The sequence below is a fragment of the Haplochromis burtoni genome, unplaced genomic scaffold (assembly GCF_018398535.1).
Source record: "Haplochromis burtoni strain Fernald_Lab_line unplaced genomic scaffold, NCSU_Asbu1 Contig_306, whole genome shotgun sequence".
Classification (NCBI taxonomy): domain Eukaryota; kingdom Metazoa; phylum Chordata; class Actinopteri; order Cichliformes; family Cichlidae; genus Haplochromis; species Haplochromis burtoni.
The window spans coordinates 431,558-454,872 of NW_024582667.1; the positions used below are offsets into that span (position 1 = coordinate 431,558).

At 40.5% G+C, this 23,315-nt stretch overlaps 1 protein-coding gene across 5 annotated transcripts in view; it reads left to right on the forward strand.

The window, feature by feature from the left end:
- LOC102299565 (TOX high mobility group box family member 2) overlaps positions 1 to 23,315 on the forward strand; it is an 81,065-nt gene that overhangs the window by 32,163 nt on the left and 25,587 nt on the right. For all 5 annotated transcript variants that reach the window (XM_042228118.1, XM_042228120.1, XM_005946370.3 and 2 more), the window contains one exon: positions 7,476 to 7,535. In XM_042228118.1, the coding sequence (XP_042084052.1) occupies positions 7,476 to 7,535 (60 nt within the window). The remainder of the gene's footprint in view (positions 1 to 7,475; positions 7,536 to 23,315) is intronic.

Genomic DNA, 23,315 nt, shown 5'->3' on the forward strand with positions numbered 1-23,315 from the left:
TGATGCTCAGTTTGAACTTCAGCTGGTCATTTTGACCACATCTACATGTCTAAATGCTTTGAGTTGCTGCCGTGTGATCGGCTGATAGGATATTTGTGTTAATGAGCAGGTGAACAGGTGTAGTGGGTGAGTGTATGTAGCAACATTATCTCTATTTTGTTCTTCCTTGACTCCTGGAGGAATGATTTTCTCTGAAAGAAAGCACCACAGATGAGAGGCGTGAGAGAGAATAAGCAAAAAACCAAAACAATAAGAAAAATGTTTTTCTGAGAACTGACGCATTCTCAAATAAGCGTGAACTAAAATGAGATTTTCCACTTAAAAGCAGTGACACACTCATGATGGATACCTTTTGGTCACGACGGATCATTGCATAGGTTTAAATCTCGCTAATTCTGTGACACAGAAACTCTGCGGCTGGTGCACAGAAAGAGAGAGACGCAGAGGCTGGGGTGTTAGCACGAACGTATGGTAACGTAGGATATACCGAAGAGAAAGCTGAATCATGGTTAACCTCATTTCCCATACAGTAAGAATGAGTTAGCCTTCTCTAACAGTAAGCATAAGCTGAATAGCTGAATGCAAGTAACATTTACCTATTTCTTTTTCTAACCTTAAAAAAACTACTTTATAGTTTTGCTAACCCTACGAAACATTACAAAAAGCATTGGCAATGACCCGAATGAGGTAACCAGATAAATTAAGCTTCCTGTATGTATAAAATGAGCAAAACATCTTAAAAATAGGAAATTCCCCAGTGCTTATGCTTAGCTCATTATGAACTTTTTTAAGATACAACAGTGGAAATGCAAGCACGAGGTACTGTAAGCTTCTATTTGACACAGCACGGTTATCTTATGTTTAGTTTTGCCTTGTGTACCTGCATTTGGAACAAAAAAAAAGATCTTATCTGACTTTTGAAAACAGAAAACAGGAAAAAAAGAAGCAAAACATAAAATTTCATTATATTCTCAAAATCTGTCAACCTGATATTTCCATTAGAAGGTGTGAACTACATTATCATCGCCGTTGAGATTTTTATCGTGCCGTAAACTCACCAAGTCACAGTGAACCCAAGTTCAGGGTGGAAACAAAACCTTATTTAGCATCAACCGACCTGTCTCCCCACCCACCTCAACCCCACCCTCCCCACTCCCCCCACACCCCTTCCTCCCCGCGCAGTCTCAATCTCCCTTCCCACCTCTCACCACCTTTGCTGCTAACTGTTATTTCTGTTTTGTGGTTGCTCCAGTACAACTGCAGAGTAGATGAATGGGATCTTTGTGTGTGTCTGTGTGTGCGTGTGTGTGTGTGTTTGTACGTGTGTGAGTGTTTAAGTTGCTTCTGGTGGGAAGGGTTCATTGTGTTTCACTAGCACGTGTTGTTTGACTAGTTATGAGTTGATGGATTGCTTAATCAGTAACAATAAAGCCAAATATTTCTTAAACGGCAGCCGTGGGAGAGGTAAGCAAATATGTCTTGTGATGCTTCTGAAACTCTCCTTTGAGGAATGCAACACTAGAACAATTCGTGCTCTCCAGTCCTGTAAACAAATACTATGTAAGATGGCACCAAGCCAGATATAACTCCCAAAAAAAATCCATCAAAATCAGCTGAGATATACAAGAAGCTGCTCCGTGTGTTGTGTCAATATCTGACCATGCTCTATGTGCTCCACTGACCAGAGCACAGTGTGTTCAGATAAACATAGCCTGAGCTTTGCATATGAAAATGAACCATGCAGGTGATAAAGGTGAGGGTACATAAGATGCGTTGTGGATGTGACCCTAGTGGTGCTGCAGCTCACTCTGCACATGCACGTGTGGGTGTAGTGTGTTTAGTGTGTGTGTCTGTGTGCGCAGGATCAAACTCTCACACCCAGGAAGAGGCCCTGTTTCCCTTATCTAACGACAACAGAGCATGTGTCGCCATGGCCACAGGCTGTGCTTTTTATGGGCTTTGTGTGTCTTTGTGTGTATGTGTGTGTGTGTGTGCCATGTTCATTGTTTGCCTATGTTCATTGTTTGCTTGGGGCGTGGCGCAACACCAGAATTGTTACTATAGTGTCTTTTCTCTTCGCTGTTTCTCTCTCCTCCTCCTATGTAACTCTGAAAATCTACAGCACTTTCTTTCTTTCTTTCTGTCTTTCCTCTGCATCTGTTTCCCTCTACTTTTTTAGTATTTCTGTCTGTCGTCCTTTGTGGCTTTGAACCAGCACTGACAAGTCGGGCAACATCAAATCCAGAGCCACATTGTCTCAGGTTCAGGTTCCTACGGCTTAATTGAACAGAGGACTGGTGAGAGAGAGGGAGAGACAGAGAGAGAGGAAGAGAGAGAGGGGGAGAGGGATGTAAAAAAGAAATAAAGAGAAGAGGGGGAAGATGAGGAAGAAGGGTGCTCAAACAGGCATACATATTGCATGAGCCCTCACCACCACCACCACCACACCCCTTTCTTCACAGAATAGCTGTGTACTGTTCTGGGCTTATTAATTCCACTCGGTGAGAGAATTATTTTTAGAGACTTGGTGTACTGGCAAAGGCTTTTAAAGTCACAAATATTACATATTCTGCTTATAGATTCTCTTTTATTAACTGAAAAAGTAAAAAAAAAAAAAGTTGTTTCGGGTTGTTCTTTAACATGATAATGTATTGGGGGGGGGGGTTTCTATACAGTTTTTCCTTTCTGAATGCTTTTACATACATTACAAAGGTCTGTAGGGTGTTGATTGCATAAACGTGCAAAGTTGCCGCCGATATCTGATTGTATCTGCGGCCACTGGCGTTGTGCTGTGATATTTAATAAGGTGGTAAACCCCAGTGGGCGCAATGTTCTATGATAATGCAGTTCTGCTGTCATAATGAAAGAAATAATAGGGAAATCTCTCATGTTTGTCTATACTGTATAATTGGTTTGTTGTTATCTATACTTATACATATTTTAACAACATTAAAACTTTACAGCTGACATAGATCGTTCTAATGTTGTAAATCTATAAGTTTATTAAGTTTTGAGCAGTTTATTCTGTACCCATGGTTAGTAATGTATAATTTGATATAATGCATTGCATATGAAAGCTTAGTATGTCAGCTGAATGAGACATTTTCCCTTTAAAGTGTAGCTGGAAAAAGAGACAAGTAGCATAAAATTCCTCAAACTAATCATATCCCAGTATTTATTTATTTATTTATATTCTTGTGACTGACCGGTGACACATGACCTATATATGTTGCTCATTTCTACTATGTGGGCTAAATGTTTAGTACTAAATAAAAGTTACATGCCAGATGTGACGGGGGTTTCCTACTCTTTTTGACAAATGTACTGCCTCACACCATTTTCTGGAAGTGTCATTAACTTTCACTGGGAAGCCAGTTCAGATAATGCCATATGCTATTTAGCATATCCATGACATCACTGCACCGTATTTGCATTCTAGCTAGTTCAGCCAGCTGTTTGCGTCTCTCCTACTCTCTGTGCTGACATATACTGTATTTTCATACAGGCAAATTTCCAATAAAGCTCTTCTCATTTACATATTTCTGCTTATGAGACAATGGAACAAGTGTGAAATAATGACAGGAAGGTGACCAATTAAGACTCCCTCGTTAACAGGCAGCCGATTCCAAGATGCACTTCTGCACTGCTGAAATCCTGAGTTTTATAACCTTGACATCCTCTGACAAAAATTACCATACACTTATGTTACAGATAATGCCAATTTGGATATATTTACATGCAAAGTGATCACTTGAAAGGAAGTAAAATGGCTCAGCTGCGGTGCGGACGGCTGAATGTGCTACTGCCACTCAGCGAGCGCAAAGAGTTGTGCCTGCGGCAGAAAAGCAAGAGCTCGTGCTCATGGGGCAGCCCTGCAGCCCAGTAGTAACATAAATGTACTTATGTACTTTTCACAATTCCTGCAGCCCATAGAGACAGGCTTGTAATAAAATGCTTAATGAACCGAACTTGAAATAAACGCAGCCGCTAATATTAGCAGGCATGTGATTGTGTATTTGACATAATTACGTCCAGTTGTGTAAATTCGGCCAAATTGTCGTGATGCTTTGTAGCTTTTGACATTTTTCATTACTACAAGGTGATTTGTCTCTCTAATCACTCAGCAGTTTGGGCGTTACACAGACACCCAGAGCAGTTGAACTCCACCCCACCCACTTCACAAACAGATGTTTCCTAGAAGTCTCGTGTTGTCCGTCAATCAAACGCGATCCTCGGCGGACTCTGTAATTCTGCCTCCAATTCCGTCATCAGCTGTCTCAAAAATATACTCCCAAGATAAAAAGATCCCAGCATTGTATTGCCCCATTACCACTGTGTAAATATTACATGTTTTCCCTGGATATGCTAGTTAGCATTACTTCCACCTTGTGGCTTCATTATTTTTGAAACGCTCGATGATTGCACGGCATGACCTAGTTCTGGGACTCTGTCTCTCCGTCTCTCTCTGTCACTGTCTTTACTTTCTCACTTCTCTACCTAATTTACTCATTCTGTGTGTCTCTCTTTTTTTATGCCCTCTCTACAGCTCCACCTCATTTTCTTTTCACACTGAACCTGTCTACCTCCTTTTTTTTGTCATTTATTCATTGTCTTTCTCCATTTACTGCCTCAGCATTGCCTTCATCCTTTCAGGCTGCCTCTGTTCTGCTTCTGTGTTACTCATCCTCCTTCTCTCCCATGTATGCATTCTTTATTTCTCAATTTGTCTCTCTTCCACAGCCTATTATTATTTTTCTCTGTTCTCACCCCCTCTCCTTCCCCCCTCTCTCGCTCTCTCTACCCCTCCCTTCTTCTCCATGTTTTTATTCCTCTCTACCAGCACCACGTGTGCCACGGAGGGAAACATCGCGAGCAGTGGTCCCTGCTGAACAATTACCATGCAAAGCAATCCAAATAGAGATGTTTGCCGAAAACAACATGTGTGTAATTACTGCTTAATGAGGCCCTTGTCTCAGGCAGAATGCCCAATTAGACTGCCGATGAGAAAGTGATGCCAAGGCCCGGTGAAGAAAGAGAGAAAAGATGGGGCAAAGAGGAGTAGGCAGGGAGACAGAGAAGTGGAAGTAAGGAGGTTGCAATATGGAGAAAAGGGTGTCGAGGATGAGAAACACGGAGGGAAAATGGAGCAAGGGGAACATGAGAAACTGTGAAAAAAGGAAGGATGTGGAAAGAAAGATGGAGAGACTGAAGGGAAAGGGGAAAGATGAAGAGAAAGGGGAATGAGAGAATTTCTGCGGTGTATATGTGGAGTAATGGCAGAGTTGATAGCATTGAGCCGAGGATAAATTGGCATATTAAGTGGGAGAGTGAGGAACTGCTAAGGAGAGCTATCAAAAGGAGCAAGAGGAAAGAGCTTTACATTGCAGTCTGTGGGCAGCCATGTTGAAGCACAAAATGGTTGACCTTTCTGGGCAGTTTGAGCCTTTTTTTGGTGAATATTGCATTATAGATGTAATTGGTGGAAATAAACATTATCTCACTTCATTTGTTCCTTCAGAGCACTGCAGAAACAAACGCCGTCGAGGATTCGCTCTCGAAGAATTCACGTGGCAGAGTTAGCTGTAATGAGAGCCGTGGCGGCGTTGGCGGGGTTGAAAATGCCATTGTTCGCAGTCGCTTTTTATCCGAGAGAATCTTATTCTGAAGAAGCACTCGGAATGGCTTTATGTCACCAGTGATATCAAAGTGGATTTCAATGGAATGAAATTGCTCAGTTAGGCGATGACAAGAGGCTTTCATGTGCGGAGTGAAGAGTTTATTGCAGCTATGTCACCAAGGTCAACATTAGTTTGGCCCTCTCAGCGAGCGGCAGTCACTTCCCGCCGCAGTTCGGTCAGATGATAGACACCGGCATGCTTGATTAAGCAAATTAGCAGCTTTAGCATGTGGCATTGAACAATTATCAGTTTAATGTGAAGATGAGATGTCAGGGTTTTTATTTTCCAGCTGCTGGTGCAGTGATGTTGGATTAATCATGTCAGGTGTGAACGAGGCTTAAATGCACCTCTTGTGTCAGTTTCATGTTTTCGTATGAATTTAATCATTAGAATAACCAAGTGAATCCTCGCCTGGGTTTCAGTATGCATCGTTAGCCAAGCATTGCCCCGAGGCAGGAACTCATTCCCCCGTCCTTTCTCCTACAATAATGTACAGTAATTTCTCTTTCTCACCACTCACACGCTCATTTGCTTCGACTTTTTCCTGTCTACAAGCGCAGATATTAGATTTCCCCCTCAGGAATTCTGCCCATTTCCGTCCATTAGTCTACTTATTTGGTCACTGTTTTTGAGCAGGTATATGTTATGATCCATTTGCGTCCACTCATATCCAGTGCGTGTCTATTTTTCAAGGCTTTGGCCGCTTTCGTTGCCGACACAAAGCAGACCACCCGAAATGAAAAGGGCCTCCCGTATCTTCACATCTGAGGAATTTGACATGGAGCGCTGTGTAGTTTGATCGTGTTTTTTCTCCTGTCTGTTCCCGAGTCGACTGCGCAGTCATATTGCAAAGAACGGCCTCCATCAACAAACAAAAAAAAGGGAGCTTTATTTGACACATTGAGTTTCTACGTGTACGTGTGTTCACGTGCAACACTACCCGCTCCAGTCAAGGTTTTTTCTATTTGCCGCAAGTGCGCGGTGACAAACCTTGATGCCTTTGGAAGCCAAGAGCATTTCACAACGATGCTCTCCTTAACGTGGTCACAGCTTTTCAGTCACCTTGGCAGCACACAGGTTCCGTTACCGAGCCGTTTGTGGCGGCTGAATCTTATTTCCGCTTGAGCTAAAAACAGAATCCGTCTGTGGTTTTTTTCTTTATTCGTAGCGCACTCATAGTTGATCTCGATGGGGAATTTAGCTCAGTAACATGCTAGACATGAAGGCTAGCATGTTGCATTAAACTCTGAAATGGTGACCCAGTGCTGCTTCCCAGCATCCCCGTGGGTCAAAAGTAATTTGTTGTTATGTGAGTCCTAACCCCATGACAAGCAATGTTTTGGCACCTGCAGCAAGCGATCCTTCATTGCCTGATTAGCTCAAATCTAAAGACGCAGCATGCCCTCATTGTGCTACACACACACACCAACACACATGTGCAAGCCTCTAAGCCACGCACACTTTACTACAGTAAGCACTCACAGATTCACCCGCACTCATTCTCTTTCTCGCACACACACAGCACAGCCCAGAGGGAAAAGCCCATCTCTCATCACTTTGCTCATGTAGCCTAATTACCGGCCCGCTGACGAAACAGTAATTACCCATGCTGCCATGCCACCACGAGGTTTAACCAAAGTGACAAAGTCATTAGTCTCACACTTCAGGCCACCCGTAAAGAGCTTTTCCTCTTTAGTACCTCTTTCACAGACCCACCACCCTTTTTTTTAAAAAAACCCCCAAAAACCTCTTCTTGCATACAATGTTTATTTCTTTTTTTCTTTTTTCTGTTCACAGTTTGATGGTGACAACATGTACATGAATGACAATAACCAAGAGTTTCGGTCACCAAACCAGGTAAGATCGCCCACGTCTTTTCCTGTAAGCCCTGCAGACTTAAATAAATAAATGTCTGAGTAAGCTGATGTCACCCTTTAACAAGAAGAGTTTATGGATTGTTATGTTTGGGTGTAGACTGGAAAATGTGAAATGTACACATTTCTCAGTGAAGAAAAGTGGAAAATGGACAAACAAACCATGTGGTTAGCATGAGAGGAAAACACAAGTCAAAAGTGATGTGTCGCCTTTTTACCGCCACTGTTGTGGGCACATTTCCAAGTTATGCTTTTGTCTCTGTGGAAATTCTGAACATTAATAAAAAATGACTATGTCCACCAGTTTCTTTCTCATAGGCCTGCATCAGAAAAGTTTCCATCATTTGATGTGACAGTCAGTGTGTTTCACAAGGTTTCCGATCAGATTTAAATATTAAATATATGATTGGAAGGTTTGATTCTTAATAACTTAAAAGTTAAATTTTTTTATATCTATTTAACGTCTGATGGATTAATCCATAAGCCCTCACAGTTTCGGCAACATGTCAGCCCACTGAACCAGACAAAGCAGCAGTAATAGTTTACAATAACAAGCTAGTTGGATCTCTGGTCCCACTCTGGAGCATCATGGTCCCAGTCGCACATAGACTCAGTGAATAAGACAGGATCGGTGCTGAGTGCTCCCAGCTGGTAGATGGGAACACATGGCTGGACATATGGCAGAATTCAGAGCTCCAGGATTTGTTGATCCAGCAGCAAGGTCTTCATGTCCTGACAAAACACGATGAGGTGGAAGCTCCACATCAATTAGCGCTTTTCCAAATAAGTCAGGCCAAGGACAGCAGGATCCATACACACCTTCAATCACACACAGACATAGACACGCACACACTGTTTCATATAAACATACTCGTTTACTGTAAAAGGAAGTGACACGTTTTCTGACACAAAGTAATTCACAAGTTATAAGCTCACGTGCAAGAAGCTGTGTAGTTTCAGTCGTGTGAAAATCGTGCACTTTCTAATATGGGCATAGCGCCGGTAACTGTGAAAGCACACTGAAATAATTCATTGCCCCCATAAGGATCAGCATAACCATCATGACTATTAAACCACTATCCCAAGATTAAGGGTCAGTTCACCCACTTTGCAAAACATATCTTTTTGCCTATTCCTTTATGATGCAGAGAGGCATTTTCCCGGATTTTTAAAAAGAGGAAGGCGCAATGAGGTCTAACAATTCGGACAGCATCCCACCACAATCTAGCTGCTGCTGGTAAAGATACACATGATACACTGATTGGCTTGCTTGAGGTGGAGGACTAGGTGCACAAAAGAGTCCACATGGGATAATAAAAGATGAGCAGTGAGATTTATAGTACGCAGAGTGGAGACAGATTGATTTGAAGTAGGCGGGCGAAAAGATGATTGGACTAGAGCAGTGATGTCAGCATTGAGTTTTACAACACGGGAAAGGGGAAGCGATGTGAAGAATAGACTAGCAGCCAAACACCTGGGAAATGGACAGATGTTCAAGATACATCTAAAACTTTTTCCTGGGTATTCCAGATAATCTAAGATTGATGCTTTAATCTGTTTTTCAAAGTTTGCTTTTAATTTTTTTTTAATCTTGTTTCGTAAATTGTGTAACTGACCCTTTAAAAGTTAATGTATTTATAACACCAACCCCTCCCAAAACATGCCTCTACTCTGACAGCCCTTTGAAGAAGTAAAGATCCGGCAAAATGCCCTCACTTTCTAAAAATGTGCTTAGTCTCACGATGTAACATTTAAATTGGGCCTTTTGATGAACAAGAACATATGTACGTGCTCTTAAACACACCCACATATATACCCATAAACCCGTACACACATGTTCTCATAAAAAACCCTCACACATGCATTCACACGCCATCATCCTATAGCCGTAAGATTGCCTTTCCTTTGATGTTGGGATTGAGTAACTATAGTGAGAGGTCGAGCAGGAGCTTTAGCAGCTTATTGTCTACTTACGGCGCACATCGGAGACCTCGACGTCCATCGTTGTTAGCTGCATTTCCAAATCTGCCCTAATTATGTCACTTATATGCATTTGCTTGTGCTAATTGGGATAAATGTCCAGCTTTGTAGTTTCCTAGCTGCACCGGTCATATGTCAATCACCAACACCCACTCCAGGTCTGCAGTGTTGTGTCAACAAATACCTTCTTAGTGGATAAGGCAATTTGGGCTTTTCAAAACATGTCAGTTGCAGCTCTGTCGGTGCTGTCAAATAGACTCTTACACACCAGTTCTGAATAGCACTCTGAACACAGAGTTCACTGTTTGGTGCCTGATCCTTTAATAGAGAACATTAAACGTGAGATTTCAAAGAGGATGTGCACCTTTTGCTCAGGAGCTAATGGTTGCAAAGGGTTTTTAGCACATTTAATATACTATATTATGCTAAAAAAAACAATAAAGCTGTGACCATTGTGTGAATTTTCTCTCTCCCTTGCACTCTCTCAACCATCCACTACTTAAATCCCGTATTAGTGTTAAATATTTGCTGCTTTTGTCACCTAATAGATAATATCTTTAGGTCTTGGATTGATGATCAAGTAATACAAGCACTAAAAACATGATACATTGAGCTTTTTTGGGCTATTTTCTTACTAATAACAAAAATAATCATAAAAACGGACCCCTGCTGAGAACTACCTGACTGGCATTTTTCAATAGGGAAGCTTTCTTTGGTCTGACTACATAAAAGCTTCCCTTAACAATTTTGCGAGGGCTGTCCAAATCATTATATTTTAGCTGAGTTGTGTAGTATTTTATTCGTATACTGAGATTTCAGAAGAGGTTAACCCATGTATTTCTTCAAAGCCATAACATTCAGGGAATGTGTCTGCATTTTCTTTTTGCAAAATTTGTTCTGACCGCTCGCTGTGTATACAAGTCAATCATTTCCCAATTGACGCTTATGCATTAGCTGTGCGGCGGTTTGTTACATGTGGTTTTCTTTTGAAGTGAAATCAGGCAAATTAGAGGTTCAAGTATATATATGATAAATTTATATGATTTTCTGCGTCGGGTTGTAGCGGTGATTACTGTGTAATAAAGAAATCCAGATTAAATATATTCAGTATATTCGTAAACAATAATCACCAATCATAAGGAGTATATAACTTTTTAAAATGCTTTCCCTACTTTCTAAGATTAAACCAATCCCCAGCTGTGCGTGTAAAAAAATATGGGCTTCCTGTTACTTCTTTTCTATTTATTCTGTGTGAATAGCACAGTAGAGACTGATATTCTTTGGTCTTGTCGACAATGCTCAGAAATACTCTACCCTCACAATTGGTAAAGCTTTTTTGTGAAAGAAGCCCATAAGCTTTAATGCAGGTTTTAACACTGCAGTAAGATACCCAGCCAAGCCTTTACATGATGTGCGCCTGTGAAAAAGGTGCATGTAGCCAGAACAGAGACTCCTTTGTTTGCATGTCTGGGGTCTTCCACGGCGTACACACTGAGGTAACAGTCCAACACAGCCAGAAGATTGCATTACACATAACATCTCTGTGCTTTTTAAAAGTGAAAACCACAAATCAGAAACAGTTTTGATGGGGCAGCTCAATGTACACCTGGACACAGTCCACTCAAGCAAGATGTTTTCAAGGCTTTAAATACTGTATGGTCTCTGTACAAACTATGCATGCATACTGCACACATGGGCAGTTTGATGGCATTAATATTTTCCATGTGGTTTTTCCTGTTGCGATTTCAGCTTATAAGCAAAAGTGTGGGTGGGTTATTATGTTTACTGGCTTTGCTTGTATCTGCCCACACACACACAAAGCTAAGTCGATAGTTTGTAGAAATAAAGATTATGAAATATCTCAATTATCCCAATTAACTAAAACATGTTTGTGTAAGCAATAAAGAGTTTTAAATCACTTTCCTGACTCCAGACCTCCAGCGTGCCATATGTCACATTTCTTCTTTTTTTTCTTCTTTCAGTTAAACACACGGGCGTCTAGTGTGCGCTTATTGACTGCTAACTCCCCAGCTATAAAAACAATGAGCCAATCAGCCAATTTTCTGACTGGGGTAAAAAAAAGTGAATATTGTTTACAGAAATTCCTAAATCAGCACTTTTTTTTTCCTTCCCAGAAATGTGAAAGTGTTGTTTTGAACAATAATTACTGCAACTTCTGTGTTAACTGAAAGTGACAAAAATATGACAATCTCTGCTGGAGGCAAAATAAACCCCAACTCAGAAAGAAAAACTGTTGAATTTCAGTCTTAATAATATAATGAAAATGGCAGCGTGCTAATATCAGCCTTGTATATGTAAAATAATGCTGGTTGCACTGTATATTTTTGCAGCACTGTAACAGCGGCATGGGAACGATCACAGCCAAACCAAAATGGCTTCCTTCACCCACGCCAACACAAATTCTAATTTTGTATAAAGAGAAGTGCTCGTGATTTGGATTCATATCAGCCCGATCAGTCTGCAGCATTTCACTGACTTTTACGTTCGTATATATTTCTCTAGATTTTTTGCACACCTCCCTTCGCCCTAAAGTGTAATAAGGGTCTGTGTGAAGAAGTCCATGTGTGTATATGTGCGTGCTGAGGATGAAGCCAAAAAACTGAAGATAGGAAGGAAAATTTATTTAGAGAAATATTAGAGAAGGAAAAAATGAGCCAGTGGCATGGGGTTGGGGGGGGGGCATACTTGTTGCATTGTATCCCATTGCAGAAGACAAAGCTTTGGGGCCACTAGTCCTTGGAGAAGCAGCAAGTTTCAGCCTTTTTATGCCATTGCATTTTTGGCTTCAAGGTGTCTCGCTGAGCTGCGCGTCTCTATTGATTTGGCTGACTTTAGGAGAACAGTGGCTGATGGTCGAGATCAGAATAGAAATCTAACTTGTTGGATGCAGACTTGCTCTTTTTTCTCTTCATTCTTCTTTTTCAGGCTATAGTTCAGTCTGTTTATTTTTGTATATTTCTTCTTAAGTCTGCCACTCCACTCAGCGCCTTTCTCCCGAAACTGTATTGCTTTCACACATGTGGATTTGACTAAGCTTCATATGCACAAACTAGTACGTCGGCAGTCGCTTTGGATTCACTTCAGTTCAGCTGAGTGAAAATTTGTTGGCTTTATGGTTTGGTCAATAAGGAATTTGTTAAAGAGTTATTATACATCGCATTTCAAACCACTTTTCTTTTGTATAGAAAATGTATTTTCTTTAAAAAATAAAAGTGCTTTGTCTACCTTAAAACTTAAGTTAAATGCTACATTTGTTTATTACTTGTAATGCAAAAGTCAATCAAATGAGTAAATTTACCTTAGCACAGAACGTAAGTTTAGTACATGAATAACTTTTTTTTTTTAAAAAAGAACCTTTTCACAGGACTCTATGCAATCCTATTGTCGACTAAGTACACCCTTACTGCGTTCCTCTAAAGTGAGAAGGTAAGTAGCAGCCAGATGTTGAAATCAACTGCACTTGATTAACTGATAATCAGCAAGCAATGCTGCAGTTATCATGTTAAACGCTAAAATTCAATACATTTGGAAAAAAACAGAACAAGTATGGCTTGTTTGGAAGGTTTGCCAGGAGAAAGCGTCTTGTCTGTAAAAAATGAAAAAGAAACCAACAGAAAAACATGACAGCATGGCTTAGATTTGCATCCGAACAAATTACGAGACTTATGGAACAACGCCCTTTTGGCAGAAGAGACCAAAGTGAAGGTGTTTGACCAGAGTTCACAGCTCCCCATTTGGCAAAAATTAAAGACACCATATTAGCACAAACACCTCAAGCAAACTGTCAAGCATGGTGGTGGAGGGGTGATGATTTGGGCATGCTTTGCAGTCATTGGACTGGGGCATTTTACAATTAATGTGTTAACCGTGTATTGCTCTATATACTAAATTATTCTCAAGTCATATGTGAGGCCATCTGTCTGACAGCTGAGGCTTTGCTGAAACTGGGTCATGCAATAGGACAATGATAGCAAGCACAGCAGCAATTCTGCAACAGAATGACTGAATAGAGAGAGTTGTGCATCAACTAACACCTGTAAACCTCAATAAAAACTAAGATACGGTGTAAAGAAGAGTGGGCCAAAATTTCTCCACAAAGGTGTGACTGTGATAAAGTCTTACAGAAAACAATTAGTTCAAGCTATTGCTGCTAAACGTGTTCCTACAACCCACTGAATTGTGGGGTGTACCTAGTTTTTTACAGGACTATTTATAGTCCTGTTTAAAACCTTCTCTTTCATATTAATGTATATGAGGTTTGGTGTCTGATATGTGGATTTTATTCTTGCGGATACATTTTAGCCTTACTCATAAAATGCACACTTGCACTTTTGCTGTATTGCCAGCAGCTACATTCACATCAGGATCAGTGCTGACCAATAAAAGAAGTATTTGAAGTACCGTAAAAGGACAGAGTGTGGGGAACGGTTAAAGTGGACATTTCTTCATTTTGATCAGGGAGAAGATGGAAATTCTCTGAGATAAATGTATAAAGGATGAATAGCAAAACCTCATCAAGTAGCAAAGGAAGGCTTTCTGAGTGAAATTAGTCCAAATGCATTGCTTGCTAGGAAGTATGCATATCGCTTCTCTGAGAGAGCTTAAAGGATTAACATTTTAGCAAATGTGCTCATTCACTTTCTTGGCTAGAGTCAGATGAGAAGATTGATACCGTTATAACTTCTGCTGAGTAAATGTGAAGCCAGACAGTAAGTCTAGCTTTTTCAAATGAAATCAAAAGCAGTCTGGCACATAACCCCCATAAACAACATTTAAAAAAAAATAACTTTAATTATCATGTTAAATAAATGAACTATATCTTAACAATTAGTTAATTGAGCTTTGAGTCTGAGGTGCTGCCAGGTTTTATTTCCAGTATTCTCCCAGATTAAAAAAGTGGATAGCTCTCTTAAAAACATCTAACATGATGATATTTTGTCAATCAGTCAGTCGAGCTCCAGATGTTGTTTGCTCGGTATAGATCCAGCGCTCCCTCGCTCTATTTTCTCTACCTCTATATTTCTTTCTCTCTCTCTCTCCTTCTTTCTCTCTGAGTCAGAGATACCTCAGTACACCCTGGCACCGAACACCCAATGTGGGCGATGCTGATGTGAAAAGGCACCGTTACTTAATAGTGACTCACAGTGCACCATTATACCCCCACCACCATGACTGCAAACTCTTCTCACTTCGCAACGCTCTATCTCCCCACCAAGCTTCCCCTTATACTTCAGTCTTTCTATCGTCCATCCTTGCGTTCTTCCCCAGCAAGATGAAAAACAGGGGGACATTTGAGACAAAGGATGAAAAAATAAAAATTGAGGGTCTGAAAACGCCAACACGCATCTCACTTCTTCTTTAAAAGCTGCACAGAGCCGCTGGCAAGGTCGGCAGAACGAAGTAGAGATACATATTGCGCGGCGTGTATTTAAATTTCAAGAGAGCGTACAATTTCAGTATCCTGAATTCAGGCGGAAAACAGCTATGAACCAGCGCTGGGGCGTCGATATCTGAAAACAATGCTGGAGAAACATCAGAGGAACATCCTCACAACATCCACACCCATGCTAGGAGGGATTGTAAGATACAGTTGGAACCAGGAATTGTTAGTTCTTTATGTAGGTCAGTACATGTCAGCCAATAAGTCCAATTACCATTGCTCTCTGAAATAGAATGGGCAGTGACCTCTACTCTGCTGTCATAGGACTGAAATGGATGGAAGGATGCCTCTGATATAAGTGATATATATTTTCATTCAGAATAATAATAAAAAAAGATAAACAGAGTCTAGAGTAGATGACAGGATGACAAATGGTTCGAGAAAAGGAGTCCAAAGTGATGTGAGAAAGTCAACATTTTCATTGTTGGAATATGAAGAGTTTAATCTATCATCTTTTGATATCGGAGGCTTTAAAGCACGTCTAAACGATCCACTGTCACACTCTTTTTAGTGTACTCCCTCAAATAGTACAGTACATACCCCGCAGAAAGGCAGCACTCCCCGAAAACAGCAACTTATCAGCAGCAAGAGTGCACTCAATGATTCATACACTCTTTTAAGAGAACTTGAAACCTTGGCTCTATTTTGGTCCCGGCCTCTCTCCTCCTCTCTCTCAGTATATGCAGCACAACGGAGCACAGGGATTTAGTGGGACTAAGTAGTTTGATATTTCTATTGGTTTTCTGCATGTATTTCCACTCTCTCTTCCCTTTTCTCCTAGTGATCTTTCTCATCATATGGAGACCAAGGTCATGGCTGATTGAAATATAATAGAAGTGTAGACATCTGGCCTAATACTGTGGGAAGTTAAATCTATTTTAATGGCCCCTGCCGCAGTGGATTCTCTCTGATGCACTCTTGCGCTTCACTGACAGTAAATCACAATGTTCTCTTATTGCCCTGACTGGAATGAGGGCATAGAGAAAGAACAATGAGGGATCCACATCATTTGTTTTCACCCCTCCCTTGCTTTTTCCTCTCCTCTGTGCTCCTCCTCTTCTCCCCTCTCCACTCCGTTTGCGACTCATAAAGCAAGGGGCTTAAAGAGAGTGACATCATGAAAATAAAAATAAAGGGGATTATGGGCAAGCTATTGTGCCATATGTGATTACTGGGGCTTCCATGTTCCCTAGGGGAAGATGAGTGACTACGAGACAACATATTTTATTTATTTATACAATTCGCTCTAATGAATAAGAATAGGAAATGTGGCTGAGCCCACTGTATTGTGCCCTTTGTCAGGAAAAAAAAATGAAGAAAAAGAACTGCAGCCCTGGTCCAAACATTAAAGAATTTTCTGCTTCTCTCTGTTGCAGTACAAAGATCACCCTTCATCTTTAACTGAGTTGTTTTTTCCCTTAAATCGAACTGACATAAATGTGCAGCGCATGGCCCTTTTTCACACCTTTTCAAAATACTTCCTTTGCGGCCGTGTTTTTAGAGTTCACGTACAATCTAGTACAGGTCCACCCACATCTGCAATGGAGAGTCAGGTCCTTTTTACCCACCTAAATGAGATCCATTTTGATGTGACATTTGAGAGAATTACCAGTGCATAGGGGAGCAGGGAGGAGGTTAGCTCACTCTTTAGCGATTGGTTGAAGCTTACCACAGCCCACCTGTCCTTTAGTGACGGACGCTACCTATGACCCTGAGTTACTATTGGACGCGGTGAAATAGCCCCCCACACACACTCTTCACTTATCCCAGTTCTTTCTTTCTGTCAGTCAACCTGGTGGGTCTGCTATTCCATTCTCCTTCCATTGTACTTCGCTGTCTGCTTTTCTTGATACATCACCCAAATGGAGTTCCTTGGCGTTTAAAAGCCAGGTCAGATAGCCTCTGTAGACCCCGCAGACTGCCGCTGTAATGTTCACTTGTGTGGCACGCTTTAGCTCAAACACACATTGATGATGAGTTTGATTTCTGCCCTTTCTCAGTGCTGCAAGTTTCATCTTTGAAGGTGAATTTTAAAGATTTAGCATTGCCACCCGTCTATCTCGACCACACAGGGTGGACGTGAAAGCCGTTATATATGCATGGCCAGCTGTTGTTTGTCACCAAAACCGTGCTGCTCTGTCATTTTTAACAAAGAAGCATATGGCTGAATGACTTTCCATAGGACGCTTTATACTCATTCAAAGTTATCGAGTTTTGTAATGTATGTGTGTTCTGTTAAAAATAAAAATAAGGGAACACTTGCACAATTTTAACTTTTACTTTTGGTGTAATTTTGAATCCAAGTCTCAAAGTGTTGATGATTATGGTTTCCGCCGACCATTGTCAGTTAAGATCTTAAACTTGAGTATTTCATTCATCGAGTGTTTCCTTAATTGCAGTAAGTGGATAATATCAAAAGAAAGACAGCTAAAACGCTAATAGCAAAGTCCATCCAAGACAAGCCGCTCTTGGCTTTGGACAGTTCACCTCTCTTCAGCCATGACAGGCTCTCTGCGTACTGTGCAACATTTTCATTTTCCTGTATTTGATTAACATGTTATTGTTCCCGCAAGAGCCGTCTTCCACTAAACACCTACAAATGATTCCATCGCCGAGCTAATGACTTCATCTCCTCTTCTCAGCCATTTGGGTAAAGAAAACTTTAAGTTAAGCCAACTAACACATTTATGTTTAATGATAAGTTAATTACTGAAGATTGCTTGACAAACTGGAACGGTGTTTGGCTGCGGAATTTTTAACCTGCAAGTTTACACATAAAAGTGAAATTTTCAGTGTTGAGATTGCCATGTATACTGAGAGTTTAACAGCATCTGCTGTGTGCATAAACTAAGCAAACACAAGTTTAACAGGCTTTCAGGTAAAAACATTGCAGAAGGCAGTGACTATTTTGCTGAAAAAAACAATTAATTACTGTTCTGCTAACTCTAAAGGGGGAAGCGCAATATCTTGAAACAGTCTGCAGCACAAGCAAGAATCAAATAAAATTAAAAAAAATACTTTGACCTTGAGAGCTGTTGAAGGGATCGATCTGTTTGATTATAGCTTTCCACTGAACCCCTAAGCACTGTTGTTTCAGTATAAAAACTACCATTAGCTAACTAAAAGAGAAGTTAGCCGAATTCAAAGCATGAGTAGACTCACAAAAAAACCCTTTAGATGTATTCCCTTTGTACTGGTCATCTCCATCAGAACTCCATACAAATTTGAGTTGTGCAGCTTGCAGCTATGGGAAGGTGTTGTTGTCTGTGACAACTTGCAGTTATAAAGGCTATCTCTGAAGATATTACATGCATGGTTTGTTGTCTTCGCAAGTAATGGTGCAGCTCCTGAGATGAGCTAATAGAGGGTATCAGCCGCACTTTAGATAGAAAAGATTCATCTTAACCCGACCATCATTCACGGATTAGAACCCGAGGTCCAAAATGCCGTAGAGCAGGTTACAAAGACAAGCCATTTTCATATATTCATTACCTCTCCAACTTCAAAAGTCTGCTCCTGATGTCAGTAAATGTAATAAAGCACATTGTTTTCTAACGCTGATATGTATGAATAGCGGAATACTTATTTAATATTTGCAACTGGCAACATTTTTTGTCCTATTAAAAATAGAAATGTTTAATATTATCTTGCATTAAATATTGAATTTAAGCAGCAAGTGTCCAGAAAAAGATAAGTAGAAGACAGATTTAATACTGGCATGCTAAACTGTATTGTTATGTTTAATTGGATCCCATATGTCTAAAGAAGAAAATGTGAGACTGAGGATGCTGTGCAAATTAATTAAAATTTTCAAAAACTACATTACAACATTGTTGTAAATGCTGTGGATAAATGTTTAAGATCTGAACTCCTAATTACTTTGTTAATGTTACACTGGCAGCAATAATAAACAGTCTAACACGCTTCAGAATGTAGAGGACCATTCTGGTTCCTGAATTATTTTAGTAAGGGAAAAACACCCAGTTTTTTTCATAAATCACACCCTGTTTATGAGTGTGTGCTGGACGACTGCTGTATTCCTAGTGAGTTTCTGTGGGTGTACCCATAACCATAGCAAACCTTTTCGAAGTCAGACCATAAAACCTACCATCAGTTAGGCTCGATGGTCACTCCAAGTTTTTTGCATTTTGTATTCTGGATAAGTTTCCTCCCAGATGAATGTAGAGGCCAGATTTATAACTAGTCCGGTACCCCTTTACATCAACAGATAGGTTTAACCTCCAACATTAGCGGTCTGGTGGTTTGTGTGAACAGAGTGGCCACGGATGGAGTCAAATGGCTGGCTTGAATTATTGTTTCATTCTGCCTCTGTTCACTATATATATTATAAGAGTCTGGATCGACATGAATGGAAACTGCAACTCAACTGGTTGGAGAAGACATACAACCACAAGGCAGTAATTCTAGTTGTTTTCCAAAAAAAACAAGGAGTGGTTTAAGCATGATGATAGGTACTTAAGAGCCACAAGTCGCATCTGTGAACTTAGTTATAGAATGTGAAAAATAGGTGTTTTGATGTCAAGTCACAAGTGATGTACAAAAGAGATTTGGTACCATCATGTTTAACTCAAAGAATAAAGATAGATTAGAAAAGAACCAATAGAATCCAAAGTAATGTCCGTGTCTTCAAAAAAGACGGATTTGCTGAAATTTCACCTCTACAGAGGAGGGTGAAGGTTAGAGAGAGAGAGATGGCTGAATCAACATTTGGTGTTTCTTTTTGACCTGTCTCTCTTTTATCCACTCCTCTCCTTGTCCTGAAAGACAGTATATTTATGAATTATTTATCCATGTTGGAAAATGTTAAACTTGTGATGTCCTTGTCCTGTGTCTTATCTCCAAGGGCATCATAAGAAGCTGTAAAGAAAAAAAAAACATTTAAAAAGCAATGGAAGGCACAGTCATAAAATAGCCTTGACAGAATTCAAATCTTGGTACAGGCGTACAGTATATATGACAACAGCAATGTTTCTTCTTACGTAGAAGAAATGTCCCAAATGCAAGATGTGTTTTTCACTGTAAAATGGTACCAATCCTGAGTTGTTTAAATCCCCTAAATCTCTGATCACAGTTCTAGAGATCGTATAGTAGCAGTATTAACTATTCAGCATCATTCTGGCTATTCAGTATCAGTGTGGTGTCTGGCACATTACTCATCCTGATATGAACAATCATACATTAGATATTTTTGTTACTGATGAGGTAAAGTAAATTGAATTTCTTTCTAAAAGTTAATTAATTGGCGATAGTTTAACCTCTATGCCTCTTATGTACCTTTTGAGGGGGGTTGAGGATGACAGCTACTCATTAATACCAAACAAGCCTCAAATTCCATCCTTAGATGAAGATTGAGACTTTAATGATACATTGACAGGGCAGGACAATATCAACAGTAAGCGCGTTAATGACACTTTGTTTGGTTTTTGCACTTTTTGCATTAGAATGTAGCTACTGGTACTTACTTTGGTGTTCATCCACCCATTTTCTTCTGCTTACCCAGCTCAGGGTTGTAGGTGGGGCTGGTGCCAGTCTCAACTCTCATACACCCTGGACAGTCTGTCACAGGGTTTAGACACAAAGGTAGACGGCCATTAATACCCATATACAATTTAGAATCACTGATCAACCAAACCCATGTTTTTGGACTGTGCATGAAAACCACCTGGAGAGAATCCAAGCTTAGTGGAAACTTGCAAACTCCAAAGAGAAAGGCCTCCTGAATTTGAACCCAGGACTTTCTTTCTGTGAGACAACAACGGTAATGACCACAACACCATGCTGCTCTTTCTTAGATGTCACATCATGTCAGAACCTGTTCTCTGGTGACCTCTCCAGCCTTAGTTTTGTGCTTGGATGCTCAGACCATTACCACCATGCTGTATATGTACCCATAAGTCACAACATCATTATCCTATACAGGGAGTGCAGAATTATTAGGCAAGTTGTATTTTTGAGGAATAATTTTATTATTGAACAACAACCATGTTCTCAATGAACCCAAAAAACTCATTAATATCAAAGCTGAATGTTTTTGGAAGTAGTTTTTAGTTTGTTTTTAGTTTTAGCTATTTTAGGGGGATATCTGTGTGTGCAGGTGACTATTACTGTGCATAATTATTAGGCAACTTAACAAAAAACAAATATATACCCATTTCAATTATTTATTTTTACCAGTGAAACCAATATAACATCTCCACATTCACAAATATACATTTCTGACATTCAAAAACAAAACAAAAACAAATCAGCGACCAATATAGCCACCTTTCTTTGCAAGGACACTCAAAAGCCTGCCATCCATGGATTCTGTCAGTGTTTTGATCTGTTCACCATCAACATTGCGTGCAGCAGCAACCACAGCCTCCCAGACACTGTTCAGAGAGGTGTACTGTTTTCCCTCCTTGTAAATCTCACATTTGATGATGGACCACAGGTTCTCAATGGGGTTCAGATCAGGTGAACAAGGAGGCCATGTCATTAGTTTTTCTTCTTTTATACCCTTTCTTGCCAGCCACGCTGTGGAGTACTTGGACGCGTGTGATGGAGCATTGTCCTGCATGAAAATCATGTTTTTCTTGAAGGATGCAGACTTCTTCCTGTACCACTGCTTGAAGAAGGTGTCTTCCAGAAACTGGCAGTAGGACTGGGAGTTGAGCTTGACTCCATCCTCAACCCGAAAAGGCCCCACAAGCTCATCTTTGATGATACCAGCCCAAACCAGTACTCCACCTCCACCTTGCTGGCGTCTGAGTCGGACTGGAGCTCTCTGCCCTTTACCAATCCAGCCACGGGCCCATCCATCTGGCCCATCAAGACTCACTCTCATTTCATCAGTCCATAAAACCTTAGAAAAACCAGTCTTGAGATATTTCTTGGCCCAGTCTTGACGTTTCAGCTTGTGTGTCTTGTTCAGTGGTGGTCGTCTTTCAGCCTTTCTTACCTTGGCCATGTCTCTGAGTATTGCACACCTTGTGCTTTTGGGCACTCCAGTGATGTTGCAGCTCTGAAATATGGCCAAACTGGTGGCAAGTGGCATCTTGGCAGCTGCACGCTTGACTTTTCTCAGTTCATGGGCAGTTATTTTGCGCCTTGGTTTTTCCACACGCTTCTTGCGACCCTGTTGACTATTTTGAATGAAACGCTTGATTGTTCGATGATCACGCTTCAGAAGCTTTGCAATTTTGAGACTGCTGCATCCCTCTGCAAGATATCTCACTATTTTTGACTTTTCTGAGCCTGTCAAGTCCTTCTTTTGACCCATTTTGCCAAAGGAAAGGACGTTGCCTAATAATTATGCACACCTGATATAGGGTGTTGATGTCATTAGACCACACCCCTTCTCATTACAGAGATGCACATCACCTAATATGCTTAATTGGTAGTAGGCTTTCGAGCCTATACAGCTTGGAGTAGGACAACATGCATGAAGAGGATGATGTGGACAAAATACTCATTTGCCTAATAATTCCGCACTCCCTGTATGGAGTACAAAATGGAGCCCAACTGATTTATTCGTGTGCTACTATTAGCTATTTTGCAGATTATTGTATTTATAACAGCTGTTAAATTAAAAATTAAACATTATAATGAAGACACAGGAGAAACACCCTTCAACCATGTTATGGTTGGGCAAACCATTGCATCTTGTTAAATGTAGAGGTACTCATATAGTGTCTTTCCACTGCAAGTGTCAGTGTTCCAGTCACATATTCATCCACACAGCACTTTTATCTGTGCCTAATATCTTTCTAACATTTTCACACACTCCGATGGATACATAAGGAGTAACTTGGGATTTGGTATCTTGCTCAAGGATACTTCGGCCTGCGAACCAGAGTTGAGGAATCGATCCACCAATCTTCCAACTTGTAGACTACTGTATATACAGCTGCCCCGAGTAGAGTTGACCAGAGCATAAACAAGTAAATAAATAACTATGCGTAATAAATATTAGGGAAATCTGTTTGTGTTTCGTGTATCAGAAAGAAAAAAATATCGGCTGATGTATCAGAATATCGACTTTTTAAATCACCAAATATCGGTATCAGTATTAAATATTCCATATGTATTAGGCTCTAGTGGAAGGTGCTAGAGTCATTTTATAAGTGGGGCTACACTGGCAGTCTGACCCTGGGAGTTGAATTCACACTGCTCAGCTTCATGAATGTTGAAAACCAAAAAACCAACAAGAACGCTCTCGGTCATGCCCTTGGCCTGATAGACCACCAAAGGGTTCGACTCTTCCACTAAAAACTGCTGTTTGATCTCTTGATGCAGTCCTGTTGTTCTCAAAGTTCTTCT